The sequence below is a fragment of the Euprymna scolopes genome, chromosome 23 (genome assembly GCF_053919585.1).
Source record: "Euprymna scolopes isolate OS-2025 chromosome 23, ASM5391958v1, whole genome shotgun sequence".
Lineage (NCBI taxonomy): Eukaryota > Metazoa > Mollusca > Cephalopoda > Sepiida > Sepiolidae > Euprymna > Euprymna scolopes.
The window spans coordinates 49306375-49326741 of record NC_136504.1 but is presented as its reverse complement, the minus strand read 5'-3'; the positions used below and the strand labels follow the sequence as shown (position 1 = coordinate 49326741).

Below are 20367 nucleotides of genomic sequence, written 5' to 3'. Positions count from 1 at the left end.
ACTTTCAGTTGCAAACCAATGCACATCCAAATTGTGGAGCCGGTCGTTATTGTAGATGTTCACTGTGGGAACGATGGCTCCATGTTCCTTACAGATGCCGGAGCTGTACTTGCATGCGGTTCGAACCGTCATAACAAGTTGGGATTGAACAACAGGCAGGGCTTCCTTATGGCAATGAAAAATATTTTTAACAAGGTAATCGAAAACTTCACAAATCACTAGACATGAATACAATCCTTCTGCTTTGGGTAGAGTTATATTCACATATTCTGTCCCGCAAACGTGAAGATTACGGAGGCACATATTCCCCTATTTTAAGCCAGAACAGCTAGTTTAAAGTAAAGGATAGGAATTTCCTGGCGCGGTGTACGGGACAGCCTCAGCCCCTCAGTTTGATTAGCAGGCTAATCAAATTGCATGGAACCTGCTGCTGAGGGGAAAGGGTCACGGGGTTAAAAAAAAAAAAAAAAAAAAAAAAAAAGTGGCAGTGAGAAACAAGACGAGCGGGAAAACAGATCGGTAAAAAGTGAATAAGAGGTCCTTGCTGACAAAGCAGGAGATTCTGCTAGCAAACTATGGGAAAGAGAACTAATTAGCAGTGGTGGCTCGTGCCTAAGATTAGTGAGGGTGCTGTTTAAAGAAAATACCTATTGTTTTAATATTGTGTAAACATAAAACAAACATAAAAATATACATAATTTATACGTATGCACACGTCCAAAAATACAGTAACTTAAAGGAATCCTAAATAGATGTAAATATTTTAAATATTTTACTTATTACATTCATTTGAAAGTAAACTCCATTCTTCTTGTTTTAATTTGTAAGAAAAGATTGATAATTTTCTCCTTAACTTCTGAATGACTGCTGAAAAACTTTTTTATCAATTGAAAGCACTGCAAGTTCATTTAGTCTTTCACAACCCATGGTATTCCTTAGATAAGTTTTTATTCTTTTCAGAGTCGAAAAACAACGTTCTATCTTTTATGTAGTCATGGGAATTGTCAAGATAATTTTTATGAGTTTTGTGATTTCACTAAGAACATCGTTTAAATTGTTTTCCAAAATAAATTTCAGGAGATCAATTACTTTGCAATATTCATGGATATCTGACCTACTATAAAATATTTCTAGCTCAGTTTCAAACTTTGTCAATCATGGGATATGCTTCAGTTGTCAAGGATATCACTTCTGTAGGTAGTTTTTTTCCTTAAAACTAGCAATGCTTATTTTGTAAAACAATTTAGCAAGTATTAAATGTTTAGTTGAAGAATATCTGTTCGTTATATCAACAGATATATAGTCACACAGTTCTTTAGCTTCGCCCTTGAGTGTTTGTGAAGGATTTTCACAGTATTTGGTATTTCTTATCTCTAAAATAGCAGTTTTAAAATTTGTTATATATTCATTGACTTTCTATATGCTAATTTCCCGAGAAATAATTTCAACATGAGACATAATTTTATGAAATAGCTCAAACCAAAATATGAAATTTTCATCGTTCAAATATTTCAGAATTCCTGTCGCTTCTGCAACGGTCTAATCTACATATGATGTTGACTGAATTTCAGTGACAGTTTTTTATGCTGGACATTTTCATGAACTCTATTTATGTATGTTAAAGTTCCACCTTGTGGCGGATACATGTAGAATGCTTACATCCAGATGCTTCTTGAAAAATGGACAGACGCTGTGGTGATCTAGAAAAGAAAGTCGGAATAGCCAAAATGTTAGAGATAAATATTCTAGCATTTCGTGTAATGCTTGCTGCATTCCTCATTATTAAATTAAGTTGATGCGCATAACAGTGAGTGAAATGTGCATTACTATAAACTGCTTTTATTTTCGCCTGAATACCAGCTTTTTTGCCTTTCATGACATTTGCATCATCAAATGTCTGAGCTATCAGTTTTTGGCGATTCCCTTGAAGGATTATATCTAATTGTTGTACAATACATTTTGATATCCCATCAGCAGTTTGGTTTTCTGGAATAAAGAATCCCCAAATGCGTACAAGTATTTTTTCATCCAAGACGTACCGTAAAACAATGATCATTTGTGTATGTTCAGACACATCTGTTGTATCATCAGCCATGGCAGCTACAAAGGAAGCTTTGCTAATTTCTGCCCTTATTTCATCACGGTATATTTGTAAAAGGCAGTCAAGTATGTCATTCTGAATAGTCTTGGAAACCTCTTTGAAGACATTATTGGTTTCTAAGTGATTCTTTAAATCTGGATCTAATTAAGACGCAAAATTTAAAAATCCTCTAAATACACTTGGATTTACTGAATCATCTTTTTCCTCGTAAGGGAGTTTCAAAGTTCCCACAAAAGAAAATACAATCTATTATTTTAGATAAAATTTCACGGTTCTTCTTAACATTTATGTTATGATGATTGATTGAAAGTCTGCAGGCCTCACTAAGTTTTTCTTTAATATTTATGCTCCCCAAAATTGATAGGGAAACTACATTGTCAACGTGATTCTCATGCTTTTCAGTTCTATCTTTCATTTTGCTAATAGTTCTGAAACTATCTTTTGTCCATGTTACATTACCCCCTAACAACAAACAAGGAAAGCAGAACAATTCCTTTTTTAGTTCACAGCCACAAAGCCAACTTTTCCGTTGGTACCATTAAAGCTACGAATATACACTTTGTTGTTGCGAATGCCTGGCTGAGATATTTGAATATCAGGCGTTGAACGGCTTCTTTTCTTAATTTCAACTTTATCATGGAAAGACAGCTGTGAAAACTCAATCTGTGGAAGTTCATATACCGTCGCAGAAGTTATTTCTTGGAGATGCAAGGCGACCATGGTTAAATTCTTTTTATATCAATTGTATTGGGAAAGGTAAGTACTAGGTAGTCTATTAGTAGAATATCAATTAGGGTAGAAGGAATACAATGTTTACGTGATCCTCTTTTTGCGATTCAACTGAACCGGAAGTTCTAACTGAGTTGAATCATACTTTTATAACTTTTAGGTCAAAGATTTTTATTAACGAAAAAAGTTTTACTATTTAACAACGGTTTTATTTATAAAAAGCTTGTTGTTGATTAAAAATAGGCGTATAACAAAATAAGCTTGTCATTAAAATTGCTTTTTTTAATACAAATATTTTTAACTTTGCCATTATAAGCCGTCGAAAAAGGGGTAATGCGCAAAAACATTTTAATTAAAAAACATTATTTTAAATTGTGTACACTTTACAGAGTAATAAAAAATATACAAATATATTTCTTTTAAACTTTACAGATTAAATAAAATTTTACGGGCTTTTTCCGCAGGCAAACAAACGAAAAACATTTTTTAAAATACATTTTATTTACAATTTTTTAATAATTTATTTTTTCATAAAAACAAAATCTTTGAAATTTACTTGCCTGCAAACGATGATAAAGTTAAGAGTTTACCATTTAAAAATAGTTTTATTGGATAACAGTTTTATTTTAAAATTTAAAAATGTGTGTTTATAACAAAACTTTGTAAATAAAATATACAATAAAAAAGTTTACATGTTGGTACTATGAGCAAACAAAAAAAAAATTAAAGATACATAATTTTATTTACAAATCTTTTTACAACTTTTTATATAAAAATAAAAACAAACTTTGCTATTTACTAAGCTTATTATAAAAACGGTTTTACATACTCGTCTTGTTATTGCACATTTTAATTAAAAAAACTTTGTTCAAAGTGTAAAACTTCTTGCTTTGTCCTCGTGGGAGGTAAATAAATTCTAAAGCTTATATATATATATATATATATATATATATATATATATATATATATATATATAATGTGTGTGTGTGTATACATATATGCGTGTATATATATGTGTGTGTGCGTATATATGTGTGTATATATATGTGTGTATATATATATCGTGTGTGTATATATATGTGTGTATGTATGTGTATATATATGTGTATGTATATATATATATATGTGTATGTATATGTGTGTGTATATATATATGTGTGTGTGTATATATATTTGTGTGTGTATATATATGTATGTATATATTTATATATACATATATATATATATATATATATATATATATATATATATAAGGTAAAAACATTTCTAACTAAAATGTATTTTAAAAATAAAATTTTCTTCGCTTTTCTATAGAAAAAAATGTAAATATTTTTTATTCTGTAAAGTTTAACTACTACAAAATAAATAGATTTCAAACTACTTAAAAACACAAACAAAATAAGCCATATAGGTAAAAAAAATAAATAACATTAGTCGCGTTGGTAGCTTCAAGGTTAAAAGCCCGAAAACTTTTAATAAAAAAAAAAGTTTGGAATATTGTATATTTTTGTCTGCTTAAATCGCATTTTAAAGTGTGGGAATTTTTTTTTAAGGTGGAGATTTTATTTACAAGAACACGTTACACTTTTTAATAATAATAAAAAGAAAACATTTGTAAACAAGCCTCTTAAAAAAAAAAAAAATAAGCGAAAACGCGCAAACACCGCATTTCACGAGCGTTTGGAACTGCGAAAACTACAGCTCCAAATTGGCTCATATCGACCATCTAGATCGCTTTTCTATAGAAAAAAAACGTAAATATTTTTTATTCTGTAAAGTTAAACTACTAGTAAATAAATAGAGTTGAAACTACTTAAAAATACAAATAAAATAAGCCATATAGGTAAAAAAAAAAATAACATTAGTCGCATTGGTAGCTTCAAGGCTAAAAGCCCAAACACTTTTAATTAAAAAAAAAAGTTTGGCATATTGTATATTTTTGTCTGCTTAAATCGCATTTTAAAGTGTGGGAATTTTTTTTAAGGTGGAGATTTTATTTACACTTTTTAATAATAATAAAAAGAAAACATTTGTAAACAAAGCCTCTTAAAAAAAATAAGCAAAAATGCGCAAACACCGCGTTTGGAACTGCGAAAACTACAGTTTCAAATTGACTCATATTAACCGTTCTAGATCGGGCATGTGCACAAGCGAACTTCACTAAGAATGTGTAACTGTGAATTTCGCAGCTCCAAGCAAAGTTTTACTTTTATGCTTATATGAGTATGGGGACAATTATCGACATTAAGCTTTAGGATTATATATATATATATATATATATATATATATATATATATATATATATATATATATATATATAATATGATATATTATCATATAGAAAGGAAAAAATAAACGTATTCTTTTTAACGTGTATCGATAATAATGAGTAGAAATGACTTGGGGATGCTGCAGTTCCACAGCTCCAGGCACGAGCCGCCACTGCTAATTAGTTCATCTTTTTGATGATGGGGAACTCTGTATGTAAATTTGTGTTCTGTACCATGCAAAAAAAAAAAAAAGAAATGACTAAGTTCATAATGTGCCCCCCCCCACCATTTAGCCTCAAAAGTCCCCAAGATCATAACATATTTAAATTAAAGTTCAACACCATGCAAAACTGCTAAATAAACATACGCAGAAAATTTTGAACAAATATGGTAAAATAGTCCCAAAAATGGAGTGCTTTTATTAGTCCCAAAAGAGCCCCTGTGGCACACCTAAGAGTTATCGCAAAGTATAGACAAACAAAATTATATAGAAATCAGTAAGTCACAACTTTTCAGAAAGTTTTATAAAAATCCAAGGCATCAATTTTTTTTTAATAAGCATAAAAGTGTCAATTTTAGCCATTTTAACCCGAAAGACACCCCTAAGGAGGCAACCAGAGTTTTCCCGGAAAATCCGTTCTGTTAATTTTTTACTCATATATTGTTTAATGTTTGTGCAAAATTTCCAAAAATTCCAAGGCATAGTTATTGAGAAAAGTGTGGACAGATGAATGGACGAACGGACAAGGGTGGATTTACCCTTCTTTTTGTCGGGGGACCAAAAATAATATAACAGTAGTTGTTGCTATTTCTTGGTTTTATGTGTCTGGATGACTCTAATCAATGGTTTGGTTTGGCTATTTTGTTTTATGGCGTATCAACTCTTTTTTGTGTCATTAACTTTCGAATTCAGTCATTTTGATAAAAATGTTTATACTTTAAGTTCTTTATATCTTCAAATATTTATTCATAGCATTTGGTTTGGTTGTTTTGTAGAGGAAAATTGTCGTTTTTATTTTGGGCTTTGCAGAATATAGAAACTATCCTCATTCAATTTCGAACGACATGGGGTCGTCCTGCTTGCAGTAAATAAATAAAATTCAAAAGAATTTATCCTGAATTAGCTAATTTCTGGAGATGTTTATATATTTATTTGCTAAAAAAGGAAACAAAAAAACAAAGACAGTTGCAAAAAGATAGGAACAAAAATAATATCAATGTTTATTGCATTTTAGGCCAGATAGCCAGTATCTTCAGACAGCCTCATCTGGCAACAACACAGTGCCTCATCATGTAAGATGTCTTTGGATCTTGAGCAGTTTCAAGAAAAGCAAAACTGCAGCATCAAAGGATGATCAAGTGTGCATGCCAGTGATAGATTATAGGGTCAATCAATTGATTTATGATGACATTTATCGTTCAGCAGAACCAGCTCAAGAAGCAGCTGAACCTGCTGTGTCGTATTTATTTATTTATGTTGGGTGGCACCCCTACAGATTCTGACAATGGACTATTCCTGATGTCACTTCCGGTGACTAGGTTCTGCTTTTCAGCAGTCTGAACCGAAGACTCAGAGAGAGAGAGAGAGAGAGAGAATCGTAACTTTACTTTGTCCTTCAGTTGAGCCGAGTTTTTAAGTACTTCAAATACAGAAACAGAGTGGCTCAACTAAGACCGTTTTTGTATTTTCTGTTTTATACATTATTCATTTCACCGTTTCCGAGTTTTTTTTTTTTTTTTTTTTACACGGTGGTCACCACTTATCAAGGCCCGGAAGCCACTCAGGGATAAGGGTTATTGCAAGTACAGTACGTTAGTGTTGAGATTTGATGAAGTGTTTACTTAAGGGGGCGGTTCATTAGGAATTTGTTTACGTTGGACTTGAAGACATCCAAGTTGTAGTCAGGTGGGAAGCAGGCAGACGGAACAGAGTTCCACAGGCGTGCAGTTCTAAGAAAGAAGCTTTGTTCATGGAATCCACGTTTTGATTTAGGCACAGATAAAGAGTGGGGGAAATTTTTCACAGTGGATTCAGCTAGACGGGTGTTTTTCGTGAAAGATTGGCGAGGGGGGACCAGAGATTGGAGTTTAGACGAGCACCTGCCCTGGAAATAACGATAAAACAAGGATAGGCTCGCAACGTCTCTTCTCGTTATTTTTTCTAACAAGTGTAAATACACCATAACAATTTATTTGCGGACTGTTATCCTCATCTTCATAGTTGTTGTTATTTTACCACGTTTCAACCAACTCATCCTCTGGCCTTCTTCGGGTGATTAACTGTGACAGGATAGGAATGCTGAGTCTATTAATTATATCCCCAGTAATTACTGCCTTCCATAGTTGTTGTTGTCTCACCACATTTTGGCCAACTAAACTTCTGGCATGCTTTGGGTAGGATTAAAACCATTATTTCACCTGGAACTGTAGATTCAATGCCTCTATCCACTGTGTCACAGGCCCTTAAGGGCGATCGAGGTTGGATTTTTTTTTGGTCTTATAAATCCAAGTTTTCATTCTTATCTGGTCTTCCATTTTCGGGTCTGAAGTGGATAGTATTATTATTATTTTTATTATTATTGGAATCCCTTGAGATGAGCAATTTGTGTATTTATTTTTTTTTTTTGCACACTGTTATCCTCATCTTCATTGTTGTTGTATTTTCGAAATAGCCACAGAAGGAAGAGACCACAATACAGCTATTACATGTGTTAAGATGTAATGGACATGTGTTGTGCATAGCAGCTACAGTAACTGTATAGATAAAGTCAGGTAGTTGCACGCATCGGTTCACTTAAAACCAGATGTGAAAGGAGTGAGAGTTGACAAACGACTTGAAAATGGCGGTAGTTGAAGGAGTATTTGAAAACTACGACAGTTGACAAAAGACATGCAAGTGGTGACACTTGAAGAAGTATTTGAAAACAACGATTATTTGAAAATGATGACAGACTTAAAAGTAGTGACAGTTGAATAAAATACTTGAAAACAACAAGTACTTGAAGTGGTGACAGTTGAAGGAGTACTTGAAAATAACAACAGGTGATTAAAAGTTGCAGGAGTACTTGACAACGAAAACAGTTGACGAAAGATTTGCATGGGGTGGTAGCTGGAGGAGTACTTGAAAACAACAACAGTTGACGAAAGTGGTGACAGTTGAAGGAGAACTTGAAAATGACAAGTACTTGCTAATGGTGACACTTAATGAGTACTTGAAAACGGCAACAGTTGACAAAAGACTTGCATGTGGTGATAGTTGAAGGAGTACTTGAAACCAACGAGTATTTGAAAGTGGTGACAGTTGAAGGAGTATATGAAAATGACAAAAATTAACGCAATACTTGCATATGGTGATAGTTGAATGAGTACTCGAAAATGACAACAATTGATGAAAGACTTGCAAGTAGTGGTAATTGAAGGAGTTGAAGGGTAATTGAAGGAAAACTACAACAGTTGACGAAAGTGGTGACAGTTGAAAGAGTACTTGAAAATGATGAATTGTCGAAAGACCTGCATATAGTGATAGTTGAAGGAGTACTTGAAAACGACAATATAGACGAAAGACATGCAAGTGGTAGTAATTAAAGGAGTACTTGAAAATGACAACAGTTGACAAAAGTGGTGACAGTTGAAGGAGTATATGAAAATGACGACAGTTGACGAAAAACTTGCAAATGCTGAAACTTGAAGGAGTACTTGAAAACGACACTCCAGAAGATATCTCACTACTAATGCAACTCTCTATCTGTATAAAAGCCAAGTACGTCCAAGGATGGAGTACTGCTGCTACATCTGGGCAGGAGCTGCTAAAAACAGCCTATCCTGCCTTGACAGAGTACAAAATAGACTTTGTGGTTTAGAAGAGACGTTGCGAGCCTGTCTTTGTTTTATCGTTATTGCCATGGCAGGTGCTCGTCTGAGCTCCAATCCCTCGCCCCCCCCCTCGCCAATCTTTTATGAGAAACACCCGTCTGGCTGAAACTACTGTCAACAATTTTCCCCACTCTTTATCTGTGCCTAAATCCAAACATAGATTCCATGAGCAAAGCTTCTTTCTTAGAACTGCACGCCAGTGGAACTCTCTGCCGCTTGCCTGTTTCCCACCTGACTACAACTTGGATGTCTTCAAGTCCCACATAAACAAACTCCTGGCAAACCGCCCCCTTGAGTAAGACGCTCTATCAAAACCCTCAATACTAATGATTACTACAATACTCTCTCATTGATTACTGTACACGCAATAACCCTTATCCCTGAGTGGCCTTCGGGCCTTGATAAGTGGTGACCCCCATGTAAAAAAAAAACAAAAAAAAACAAGAGTTGACGAATGATTTGAAAGCAATAATAGCTAAAGGAAAACTTGAAAGCAACAATGGTTGAAAGAAAACTGTTGAAAGGAGATTTGGGTTCCTAAAACTCTTTTACGGTAGTTGATCATGTATAAAGAAGAAATGAGATTGATATAATAAGCAAAAAGAGGCGCTGGAAGATCAAGAAACTCAAAAAATCAGCACATGCGCAGGGTTACTCCAACCTCTTATGTAGGACAAATATATACACTAAACTTTTTAGCCCCTTACTATGGGAAAAAGTTATAGCTAGTTTACTTAAAATGAGGGCTTTATGTCAAATTGATGGTTGAATATAGTTAAATTCATACAAATCTTTATATTGAATAGTAATCCCTATTAGTCCCTAACTGTGCATTAAATGGATGCCATAAAACAATGGTGGTCTAGTGGTTAACGGCAGAGATTCACGACCTAGGTGTCCCAAGTTCGAATTCAGTTTGTCCCATAACAATCATTTTAACTTTAGGATGTTGACCATCTTCATATGGTCCTTCTTGTAATCCCTGGTGTCTTTCTAGAAAGACTTTCTACTAGAAAGATATCGTGGAAACCAATGCCAACAATGGAATATTTGGGTTAATACAAGATGATGATGATTGCACGTTAATGTAACAAAAGTCCATAAAGAATTTCAGCCAGATCAACTAGTAATTTTTGAAAAAAAGTGGAACAGACAGACAGACAGACAGACAGACAGACAGACAGACAATCAGACAGACGGTCTAAGGGAAATGTAATATAAATAAGCACAAATATGGAAGCAGATGATTCAGAAAGGAAGGGCAGAATAAATAAAGATACACAAAGATTGAAAGAAGCTGAATTTCCTTAAAAAATGATGCTTTTATTTGGTGGTGGTGGTGGTCAAAAGGAACAAATCTAAGATCAATTCTTTAAGAAACCGTTTTTCTTGCCAATCCAGTGCCCTATTTTTTAGGGGGGGGAGGGGGAGATTTTCTCCACATTAAAAACCAACTTTAAGTCCTTATGTACTGCTTCTTCGTCTATAGCCGAACCGTTTTCACGATCAAGTTAGATACAAGGCCATTGCTTGTGCCCCAAGTTATCCTTAGGTCTTTATCATTCTTGATTTTCATAATGCGTTTGCGTCCGTCTAAAATGGGTATATTTGTTGATGATACCAGGCTCTATTCCTGACATGTGAGCAAAACGGATGTGCATATATGAAAGGCAGAAAATTATCTCCAGTCTGTAGTGGAATAAGGCCACAAATGTATGGTGACATTTAATGCTAGATAAAGCTCTTTTTATTTTAACACATTTAAACTAAAATTCACAGATAACATTAGTTGGAATAAGTACACAAAATATACTGCCATGTCTGTCGCAAAGAAGATGGGCTTCCTCTACCAGGGTAGAAAACGTCTCACATCTGCCAGTATCCTATATTTCTACAATGCATAAGATATAGTTGTCACATCTGGAGTCTCAACTATTGACCGCGTTTCTTCGATTTTTGCCAACTACAGATTGTTACTTTGTCTGACTGATTTTTTCGTGACAAAGCTCCCGATAATATAGTCAATTATAAATATTTTACTTTTTATGAAAAACGTTAATTATATAAATTTCCAGACATTTCACTTTTGATCTGTGATCCAGATGTCAATTCTGACCCTGGTTTTCTAGTCACCACATCTAATTTCCAAGTCTGGTATGTGTAATGTTATCATTTGACCGTAGTTAATAAGATTAATAATAAGCACGACACAAGTCAGGATACAATGTGAACACAGCCATGTTGGCTATATCTTTTTATTATTAGTCTTTCTTGAAGAAAGGGAGAGGATAACTATATTTATCTTTATTGACTGCCGGTGCATTCAGGGGGAATAACTCATACTATGACAGTATGATGCCAAGAAACATAACGGAATTGTAAAATTCTGTTTATCAAAACATTGATAAGAATACATATATTAAATATTTGTTTGTTTGTGTTATTCTGCCGATTATTGACACAGCTGAGCTGAAGCTCCACTGGACCCAGGCTGCCCACTTCCTACATTAGAGGATTGAGGTTGGGACTAGGGTAGCCTGGTGCTGGTGGCTGGTTAGGTATCTTTTCCAGCCAGATGTCCAGATGTTTTTTGAAAGTGTCGGGCGATACTCTCCTTATATTTCTTATTGTGGTTGAAACACAGTTGAATGTTCTTGTGCCACTGTAGATGAAGCTGTGGTGGATGAGGGACTTGATTCTCTGTGTAGTTCCAGGTTTTTTTTTTTTTTTTACACAGTGATCACCACTTATCAAGGCCCGGAAGCCACTCAGGGATAAGGGTTATTGCAAGTACATTACGTTAGTGTGGAGATTTGATGAAGTGTTTACTGAAGGGGGCGGTTCATTAGGAATTTGTTAACGTTGGACTTGAACACATCCAAGTTGTAGTCCGGTGGGAAGCAGGCAGACAGAACAGAGTTCCACAGGTGTGCAGTTCTAAGAAAGAAGCTTTGTTCATGGAATCCGCATTTTGATTTAGGCACAGATATAGAGTGGGGGAAATTGTTCACAGTGGATTCAGCTAGATGGGTGTTTTTTGTGAAAGATTGGCGAGGGGGGACCAGAGATTGGAGTTCAGACGAGCACCTGCCATGGAAATAACGATAAAACAAGGATAGGCTCGCATTGTCTCGTCTGTGGGAGAGAGGTTGCAGGGTAGAGAAAAGGGCATCTCCAACTAAGCCACGAAGTCTATTTTGTACTCTGTCAAGGCAGGATAGGCTATTTTTAGCAGCTCCTGCCCAGATATGGCAACAGTATTCCATCTTTGGACGTACTTGGCTTTTATATAGATAGAGAATTGCATCAGTAGTGAGATATCTTCTGGAGCGGTAAATGGATCCCACCATCTTTCCAGCGACCTGGGCAACAGACTTGATGTACGTGTTCCATTTCAGATCAGGAGTAAAGGTCAAACCCAGAAGCTTGTCAAAACACGGGGCCTCACCCAGACGAGAACCATCAATAACAATTGATGCCAGATGGGGATCAGAGCGTTGATGATGTAAGGATAGGAGTTTGGTTTTGGATGCATTAAAGGTAACCAGCCACATCTTCCCCCACTGAACCACGCGCTCGAGATCAGAGGAGAGAGAATCAGAGAGAACTTTGTCATTTACAGCCTTTGATGTGTTGCTGTAGATGGTCGTGTCATCAGCATAGATGTCAACGAATGATTTAAGTATGTGTTTAGGGAGGTCATTGATGTAGATCATGAAGAGAGTTGGGCCCAGGATTGACCCCTGAGGGACTTCAGCATTTATATTGCAGGCCTCCGATTTTTGTCCATCTATCACTACTCTTATGAGCTTATCGGAGAGAAATGATTTAATGATTGAGAAAACATTTCCAGTTATACCGTAGCTGGAAATCTTGTGAAGTAGACCCTTATACCATACCTTGTCAAAGGTGTGGGTTTTATATAGCACAGCCTCCCTCGCCACTGGTGGGTTATTTCTACTACTGTTGCATTTGGGATCCTTGCTTCCAAGATTTTCCATATGTAGATGATAATATATCGTTTTATTCGATATTGTAGTGAATACAGGTGCAGCTCCTTCAGCCTCCTCCAGTAATTCATTTGATCTACCCCATATATTTTGCTGTTCTCTGGGGTGCTTCTATTTTGCAGATTTCCATTACTTTTTGTGGCGATCAGAGCTGACAGCAGATTTCCAGCTTTGAGAGGGCAACGGATTTCCATAATGTGAGTATGCACTCACTATTCCTACTCCTGAAGGTTCTCGGTATCCATCATGTTAGTTGTCTTGCGACTGCTATGGTGTGGTCAATATGTTGTGTGAAGGTGGCATCTTTGCTCATAGATTCATCACTCAACAGAAAAATATTCAGCAAAATGTTTACCCGGAAAATTATTTTACTGAAAACTATTAATATTAAACTTCAAAAAGGAAGATACTAGAATTTTTAAAAAGGCTATTTTATTTACACTCAATCAGATGTGCCTTATGCACTAATAAAAATGTAATTGGCATTTGGTTGCACTTTTTAAGATTTTAAATATTTATAAATTTTCTCATTATATTAAATGGACGATTTAAAACCATGTTTTTTTTCTCTGTAGACAGAAGTGGAAGGACAGAACATACCAACTCCGGTCAAAACTTTAGCACGATTTAAAGTCCTCGACATTTCTATGGGTTCCCACCATACTGCAGTGATTGTAGAACCTGGTTGTTATGTTTATACGTTCGGACAGAACAGTGAAGGTCAACTTGGCACTGGCAACACCAAGCCCACAACTGGACCTGTCAAGGTGCAATCCTTCATCAACAAAAAAATTGTGGTAAGTGGGAAATTAATTTATTTATCTTCATATTCAATATATATATATTAAAAATGAAAAATTTCTTGAAAATACTTTTGTTATTTTTATCATTCTCATTGAAAAATAATTATATTTTTATGATTCCAGTTGAAAAATATATGAATTTAATGAATAATGAAATTAACCATAATAATAATAATAATATTGTTGTTGTTATTATTATTGTTATTAATATTATTATTATTATTATTATTATTAATATTATTATTAATATTATTATTATTATTATTATTAATATTATTATTGTTATTATTATTATTATTATTATTTAATATTATTATTATTGTTATTATTATTATTATTATTGTTATTATTATTAATATTATTATTATTATCATTATTATTATTGTTATCATTATTATTATTGTTATTATTATTATTGTTATTATTATTGTTGTTATTATTGTTATTATTATTATTATTATTATTGTTATTATTATTAATAATATTATTATTATTGTTATTATTATTAATAATATTATTATTATTAATATTATTATTATTATTATTATTATTATCAATAATATTATTATTATTATCATTACTATTACTGGGGGCTTACAAGGAGCTTCACATAAGTCATAAAAGATCTTTGGTGCTACCTGGAAGCTGAGTGACAACAACTCTTCCCTGGTTTCCAGTATTCTCCACCTCTTTCGATAACATTTGCAAATGATTTTGCGTTATCGCAACAGCCGCTTACCATTGATTTCTCATTGGCAGTGGCCATTGGTCTTCATTTGAATTTGAGTGGCAATAAGCCTCTCCAAGATCCCAGTTCTCTTTGCCCTTGTCCAGTGGAGGTCTGGTCAGTGCTCTTTCCTCTGTATTTCCACCCCCCCCTTCACCCTACTAGACTATTTGGTCTCATTCTTTTTTTTTTTGGTGGTGGGGGAGATGATGTGGTAATGGGGGATGGGGGAGGGGTTAGAGAACTTATAGATATGCAGCTTCAACATTCTTGGTTCCATGTAGCGCTTCATGTTTTGCTTCTGCAGCAGTTTGTCTGGCCTGCGCATGTGGCTCATGTGTGTCAGTCTCCACATTCAAGGGTTTTCCTTAATATTTCAGCTGTTTTTATTATTGTTATTCGTTATATCTTTCCAGCCATTCCTCTGATTCCAATTTCTCCCATTCTTTTTTCAAAGTTTTTCGGGATTGTTCCTAGTGCTCCTACTATTATAGGTACTATCTGGATTTTTTTCAGCATCCATATCCCTTTCAGCTCTCTCGCTAGCTCCATGTATTTGCTCCGTTTCTCCTTTTCTTTGATATTTATCCTGTGGTCAGCTGGAACAACAAAGTCTACGATTTGGCAGGACTTTTCTTTCTTGTTAATTATCACGATATCCAGTCTTCTTGCTTGAATGGGTTTATCAGTTTGTATATCCATGTCTCATGGGATTTTGTGATTCTCGTTTTCAACTACTGTTGCCGGCTTATGTTTGTACCATTTGTCTGTGCGTTCGAGATGCAATAGTTTGCATAATTCCCAGTGTACTTCCTTTCTCACTTGGTCGTGTCTGTTCTTGTATTCCTTTTGGGCCAGTTTGCTGCATTCACTTACTGTATGGTTTATCGTTTCGTCTCTTTGTCCACAGAGTCTGCATTTACTGTTTTCTTGTGTTTTGTCGATCTTTGCTTTGGTTCTCATCAAGTTATCTTGTGCTGCAGTTATTAGGGATTCAGTTTCTCGGGTTATCTGTCCTTTTTGCATCCATGTCCAAATATTTTTGTTATCTTCATCTTTTGTCATCCTTATGAATCTTTCATGTAGTTGTTTTTCATTATTGTTGTTGTTGTTGTCACCGTTATTGTTATTGTTGATGATGATGATGATGATGATGATGATGATTAGCAATTTTACATTTAATTATTGTTATAACGAAGTAAACTTACTTATTTTGCCATTTAATTGCCACATCTGTGTCTAGGATGTACAGAATGACATATTTTAATTAGACGTTAGAAAGACAAAGAAGTAATCATTCGCAGAATCATTAATGGACAAGAAAATTTTAACAGATATTTTACGTTATTTAAGGGAAAAACTTTTAGGGTGAGAAACGTAGGCCAACTCATATTTAATGTGATCATGGATAATGTTTCTTTTCTTAAATAATATTTAAACGGAGATCAAATATATAAGAGGTCATAACGACTTGCATATGTCACATAGTAATTCATATTACATATGTAAGAGAGCATTCTGACAAAAGTATACGTTCCCAGATCCATTTGTGATGAGGCAAACGTCATGCTGGCCGATGCAGAAATAGCATTGTGCATGCGCTGCTGGACTGAAAGTGACGCCCGTACTCATTTGCATAAGTGTAAGCCTAGGAGGGATAAAAAACTGTGAGTTTCCTTGAGTGGGCAGTATTTGTCTTAGAGTCCGACAGATTTCTCACGTGTCATTTGTTTTAGAAGAAGGAGAGAGGGGGGAAAAAAATTTGAGACAACCAAACCAAAAACTCGGACACAAGCTATTTCAGCACTATGGCCGAAGGAAGGTTCGACCTAAAACTCATGCAGGTATATGACAAAGCAATGTCTATTGGAGACTGGCTGGAAAAAGTGGACCTGATTTTCCAATACATCGGTAAACACTGTATGTTTTTCAAGCTGAATAAACATTTTACATTGAATAAAAACACTAAAAACATATCCAGTTAGGTAGAAAAGTAACTTATCTTGCCTTTGATAACATTTATTTGTTATATATTTGTTTTTGACAACTTTTTCGAATCTATGTGTACAGTAATACAAACCCGGATTTACTTTCGTCAGCCTCTTAACTCTTGCTTCCATTAATTTTTCCTTTAGTTCTAACATTCCATGAACGATGTTTCTGACAAATGGGAAAGAATTGCTGTTTTTTAGGTGAAAATCGATCTATCTCATATTTATCGTTGGCTGAATTTTGTCCTTGGAGTGATATTTTTGTTTTAGTTCCCACATCAAGTGGCTTCATGCCTTGTCTGGAACGATTTCTATTAAAAATAATAGTACAGCAAAAAAGGCGAAAACCTGTATAAAAAGTGTGATCCTATCACATGCTTTGAAGACACGCAAAGAAACAGAAAAATCATATGTAGGCTTATTAACACTTATCCTTGAGTGGCCTCCAGTCTTTGATGAGTTGTGACGATATGAAATTGGTGTTACAGACTTGGAAAAAAAATGTCAACAGAGTACTAAATTAGACACAAATTTTTTACACAGAATGAAATGGAACTCGTAAACGTTTAAAATTATATTTTTGTGCATAGTTTTTCTCCATCATACACAACAATTGGACACGTATACACATGCACGTATCATACTTTTTACTATCAGTTCAGTGCAAAAAAAAATATATTTATAGAGGGGACATTTTAAATTATTGTCATTTATTTTATGCGTTACTTATTACTTAAACATATCACCATCATTAAATTATTTTTCCTGTCAGATCACTAAAGCATCATTCATATTTTTCTACAATATTCTTGCCGATGTTGGCCCAAAAACGACCTTCTTGACTAAACGGGATTCATCTTCCATCATGATAATGCTCATACTCACACAGGACTACTGATCAAAAATCTCCTAAGAGAATTTGGTTGGTAAATCTTGACCCCATCCTGACCTACTACCCTCAGCTTATCACTTATTTCAAGAATGACAAAACCATTAAGATGGCCTTAGTGTTGACATCAGGAGGGGAGATTGGACAATGAGTTAGACTCATATTTCACGTCAAAACCTAAAGAATTTTACTAGTGAAGCAAGTTATATAGTGAGCAGAGGACGTTATTGTTATAAATAAAGATTTTCAAAAAACACACTTTCTCATTTTCAAGATGAAATTTAAAGTTGGCAAAAGCTTTTGCGCCAAACTAATTGTCTAACTGCCTCCTTTGTGGCAAACTTCTATGAACCATCAACTCTATCATTTTGAAACAGAACGTCTGCAAATTTATATAACCCTTTCTCCCTCGCAGGGGTCGCGCACGCACGGTGAAAAACGGCGCGCACTAACCCTAAGGACGGTTGGCTATATTTTCGCTCCTTCGAGCCTCGGACCCCACGCAAGCATCCGTCTCTCTCCCTCTCTCTGAATCTCTCCGAATTAGACGTTGGTATCTGGCCGTCTAGTGTCGTAACGCCCAGTCGGGAATTCTTGGTAATTTCTGCCGTGATCGTCCCCCTCGTCGGTGGCCGTCCTCCCTCTGTCTGCAACGGCTGGAAAGTCAAGTTGGTTATGCTGAAATCGAAGGGCAGTCTTCACAAGTATAAATGGAAACAATCACCAACGATGAGGATGGTTTTAGGCTGTTCATTGAGTGATTCGGTATACAATAAGGCTTGGCTCGTCACTTATACTTTCGTCAGGCTTGGAATGCAACCCCCACAGTGTATTTTACAAAACTCTAAGTGGTGGTCTTGTTAGTTCTCTTCGTCTTAATCAGAAGAGGCTGGCGGCACGCGTGGCTTCCCAACTTCTCTGTTCGACCGACTGCCCGATTCTCCCTTGTCGTCTATTTCCGCAGTAGTTTTATTAAACGTCATCCTCCCCTTCCTTCTGTAGTCGACCCAATCTCTCTATTCGACGGGTAATCATAATTCTTTCTCTCTCTCTCTCTCTCTCTCTCTCTCTCTCTCTCTCTCTCCTTCCCAACCGACCCCCTCTCGATTCAATTCCGAGAATTAGTTATCTGTCTAGGCATTTAACCAATTTGTTCCCTTAAAATTAGAATGACTAATTCAATTGTTTTCGGGGTTTGTTCTTTCTCTCTCATCACCTCCAACTTGTTGGTTTAAGTGAATCATGTTATCATTTACACTCGGATCGTCGACTTTACTCGTCGACCCTTCCCAGACCTCCTTGCGTTTTCCTCGCCAACCCGACATCTGGCTTATCTTTAATCTGGCCCTTTTTAACTCCAAATAATTTACTTGTCACCTGATGACAATTCGTTGGTTTCTCACGAGATGGGACTGAGACCTCTCGCCCAGCTCCATCCCACTCACCCTCAACCTAGGAAGCAAGGTTATCCGGTGTCGCTCGGCTTCGTTACATTTAAAATTGCAAACATCCACCACAAAATATATTCCTCTGATTATGTTAATCATCAGCATTGCTTCAAACTAATTTGATCATTTTTTTTTTTCAGCGTGTTCACTGTGGAGATCATTTTACAGTTGCTTGCTCAACAGACAACCATTTGTACTATTGGGGACTAAGGTTCAAGCCTCCAGCTCATCACAGGTCAACCTCAGGACATTCTGGTGATCGTGGTGGGAGTGGTACCACAAAGGAAGCCTCTCTGACCCGTTCTACCCACAGCAGTTTGATCAAAGGCAGATGTTCAAGCGACAGTTGTTTGACCAGTTCAAGTCCAAAGGAATTCACGTTTGATGTTTATGACTGTATGTATACCCTGACCCTTAATTTTCAGTTTATAATAGCGATGAGAGTTGGGGTATTGGATGATGCTCCTGGGTTGAGCTATTGTTGTTTACCTGTGTGTTTTCAGACTGTCATTCTTATCGTCCTTGTCACTGTCTTTGCAACATTTGGGCGGATCACCTACCACAGAAATGTTATCCATGGAATCGTTAATAGAATCCACAATGTTTTCTGCAATTCAACCATACAAATAAACTACACAAATATTGTTATATTTTCATCGATGAGAGTACGAACATGTTATTTTCTCACCAGTGAGCGATCAGAAAGCTAAATAAAGTCTTGTTATACATATATATGTGTAGGGTGTTTACTTTTTTTTTCTTTTTTTGTTTTTAAATTCACGTTCAAACCTAACAGGTCATATCGCCACTTGGACATAGGGGGTACTATTTAGGATCATGCCTAGGAAAGATTAACAAGATTTCGGTTTACATTACATTTAAACTTCCGCATATCAGTACAGTCAAGGAAGCAGGTAGCAGGAACGGAATTCCAAAGTCTAGCTGTTCGAGGGAAGAAACTATTAGAGTAGAAAGCTTTCTGGCATTTAGAAACCTCGACAGCAAAGGGGGGGGATTTTGTTGCTAAGCGGGTTTGTTAGGGATATGTATGTTGATGGAGCACAAGTGCAACAAGTTTATCAGCGCACATTCCATTAAAATATTTATAAAACAGACACAGATGTGCAACATTGCAGCGATGCTTATCTTTCTATTCTCTTCATCTTTGCTTTTCATTGTCGTTTTTCATGTGTGGCTGTGATCGTCTCATCTGTTTAACTAGATGAATAAAACTTCTGATGCACGAAAGATACAAAGAAGACATTTGCTGAGTTCTTCAAGGTTTTATTGGAGTGAATGAACTTAGGAGAGAGACTAATGATTAATGCTTAACTTTTTAAACTTACTTTCTATTTAATGAAATGAGTGCCATGCAGACAGACACTAGATAAATAAACTATTCATGCACGGGAAACACACAGAGACTTTGCTGAGTTCTTCAAGGTTTTATTGGAGAGAAATTACTTACGGAAAGAGAGACCAATGTATCTAAATTATTATTTACTTTTAAGACAATGGGCGATGCA

The 20367-nt window shown here is 35.4% G+C and overlaps 1 protein-coding gene across 3 annotated transcripts in view; it reads left to right on the top strand.

Annotated features, from left to right (window-relative positions):
* The window catches only part of LOC145245882 (serine/threonine-protein kinase Nek8-like), a 182074-nt gene that overhangs the window by 102910 nt on the left and 58797 nt on the right, over window positions 1-20367 (top strand). For all 3 annotated transcript variants that reach the window (XM_080107604.1, XM_080107603.1, XM_080107605.1), the window contains 3 exons: window positions 9-195; window positions 13559-13780; window positions 18982-19237. In XM_080107604.1, coding sequence (XP_079963730.1) covers window positions 9-195; window positions 13559-13780; window positions 18982-19237 — 665 coding nt within the window. The remainder of the gene's footprint in view (window positions 1-8; window positions 196-13558; window positions 13781-18981; window positions 19238-20367) is intronic.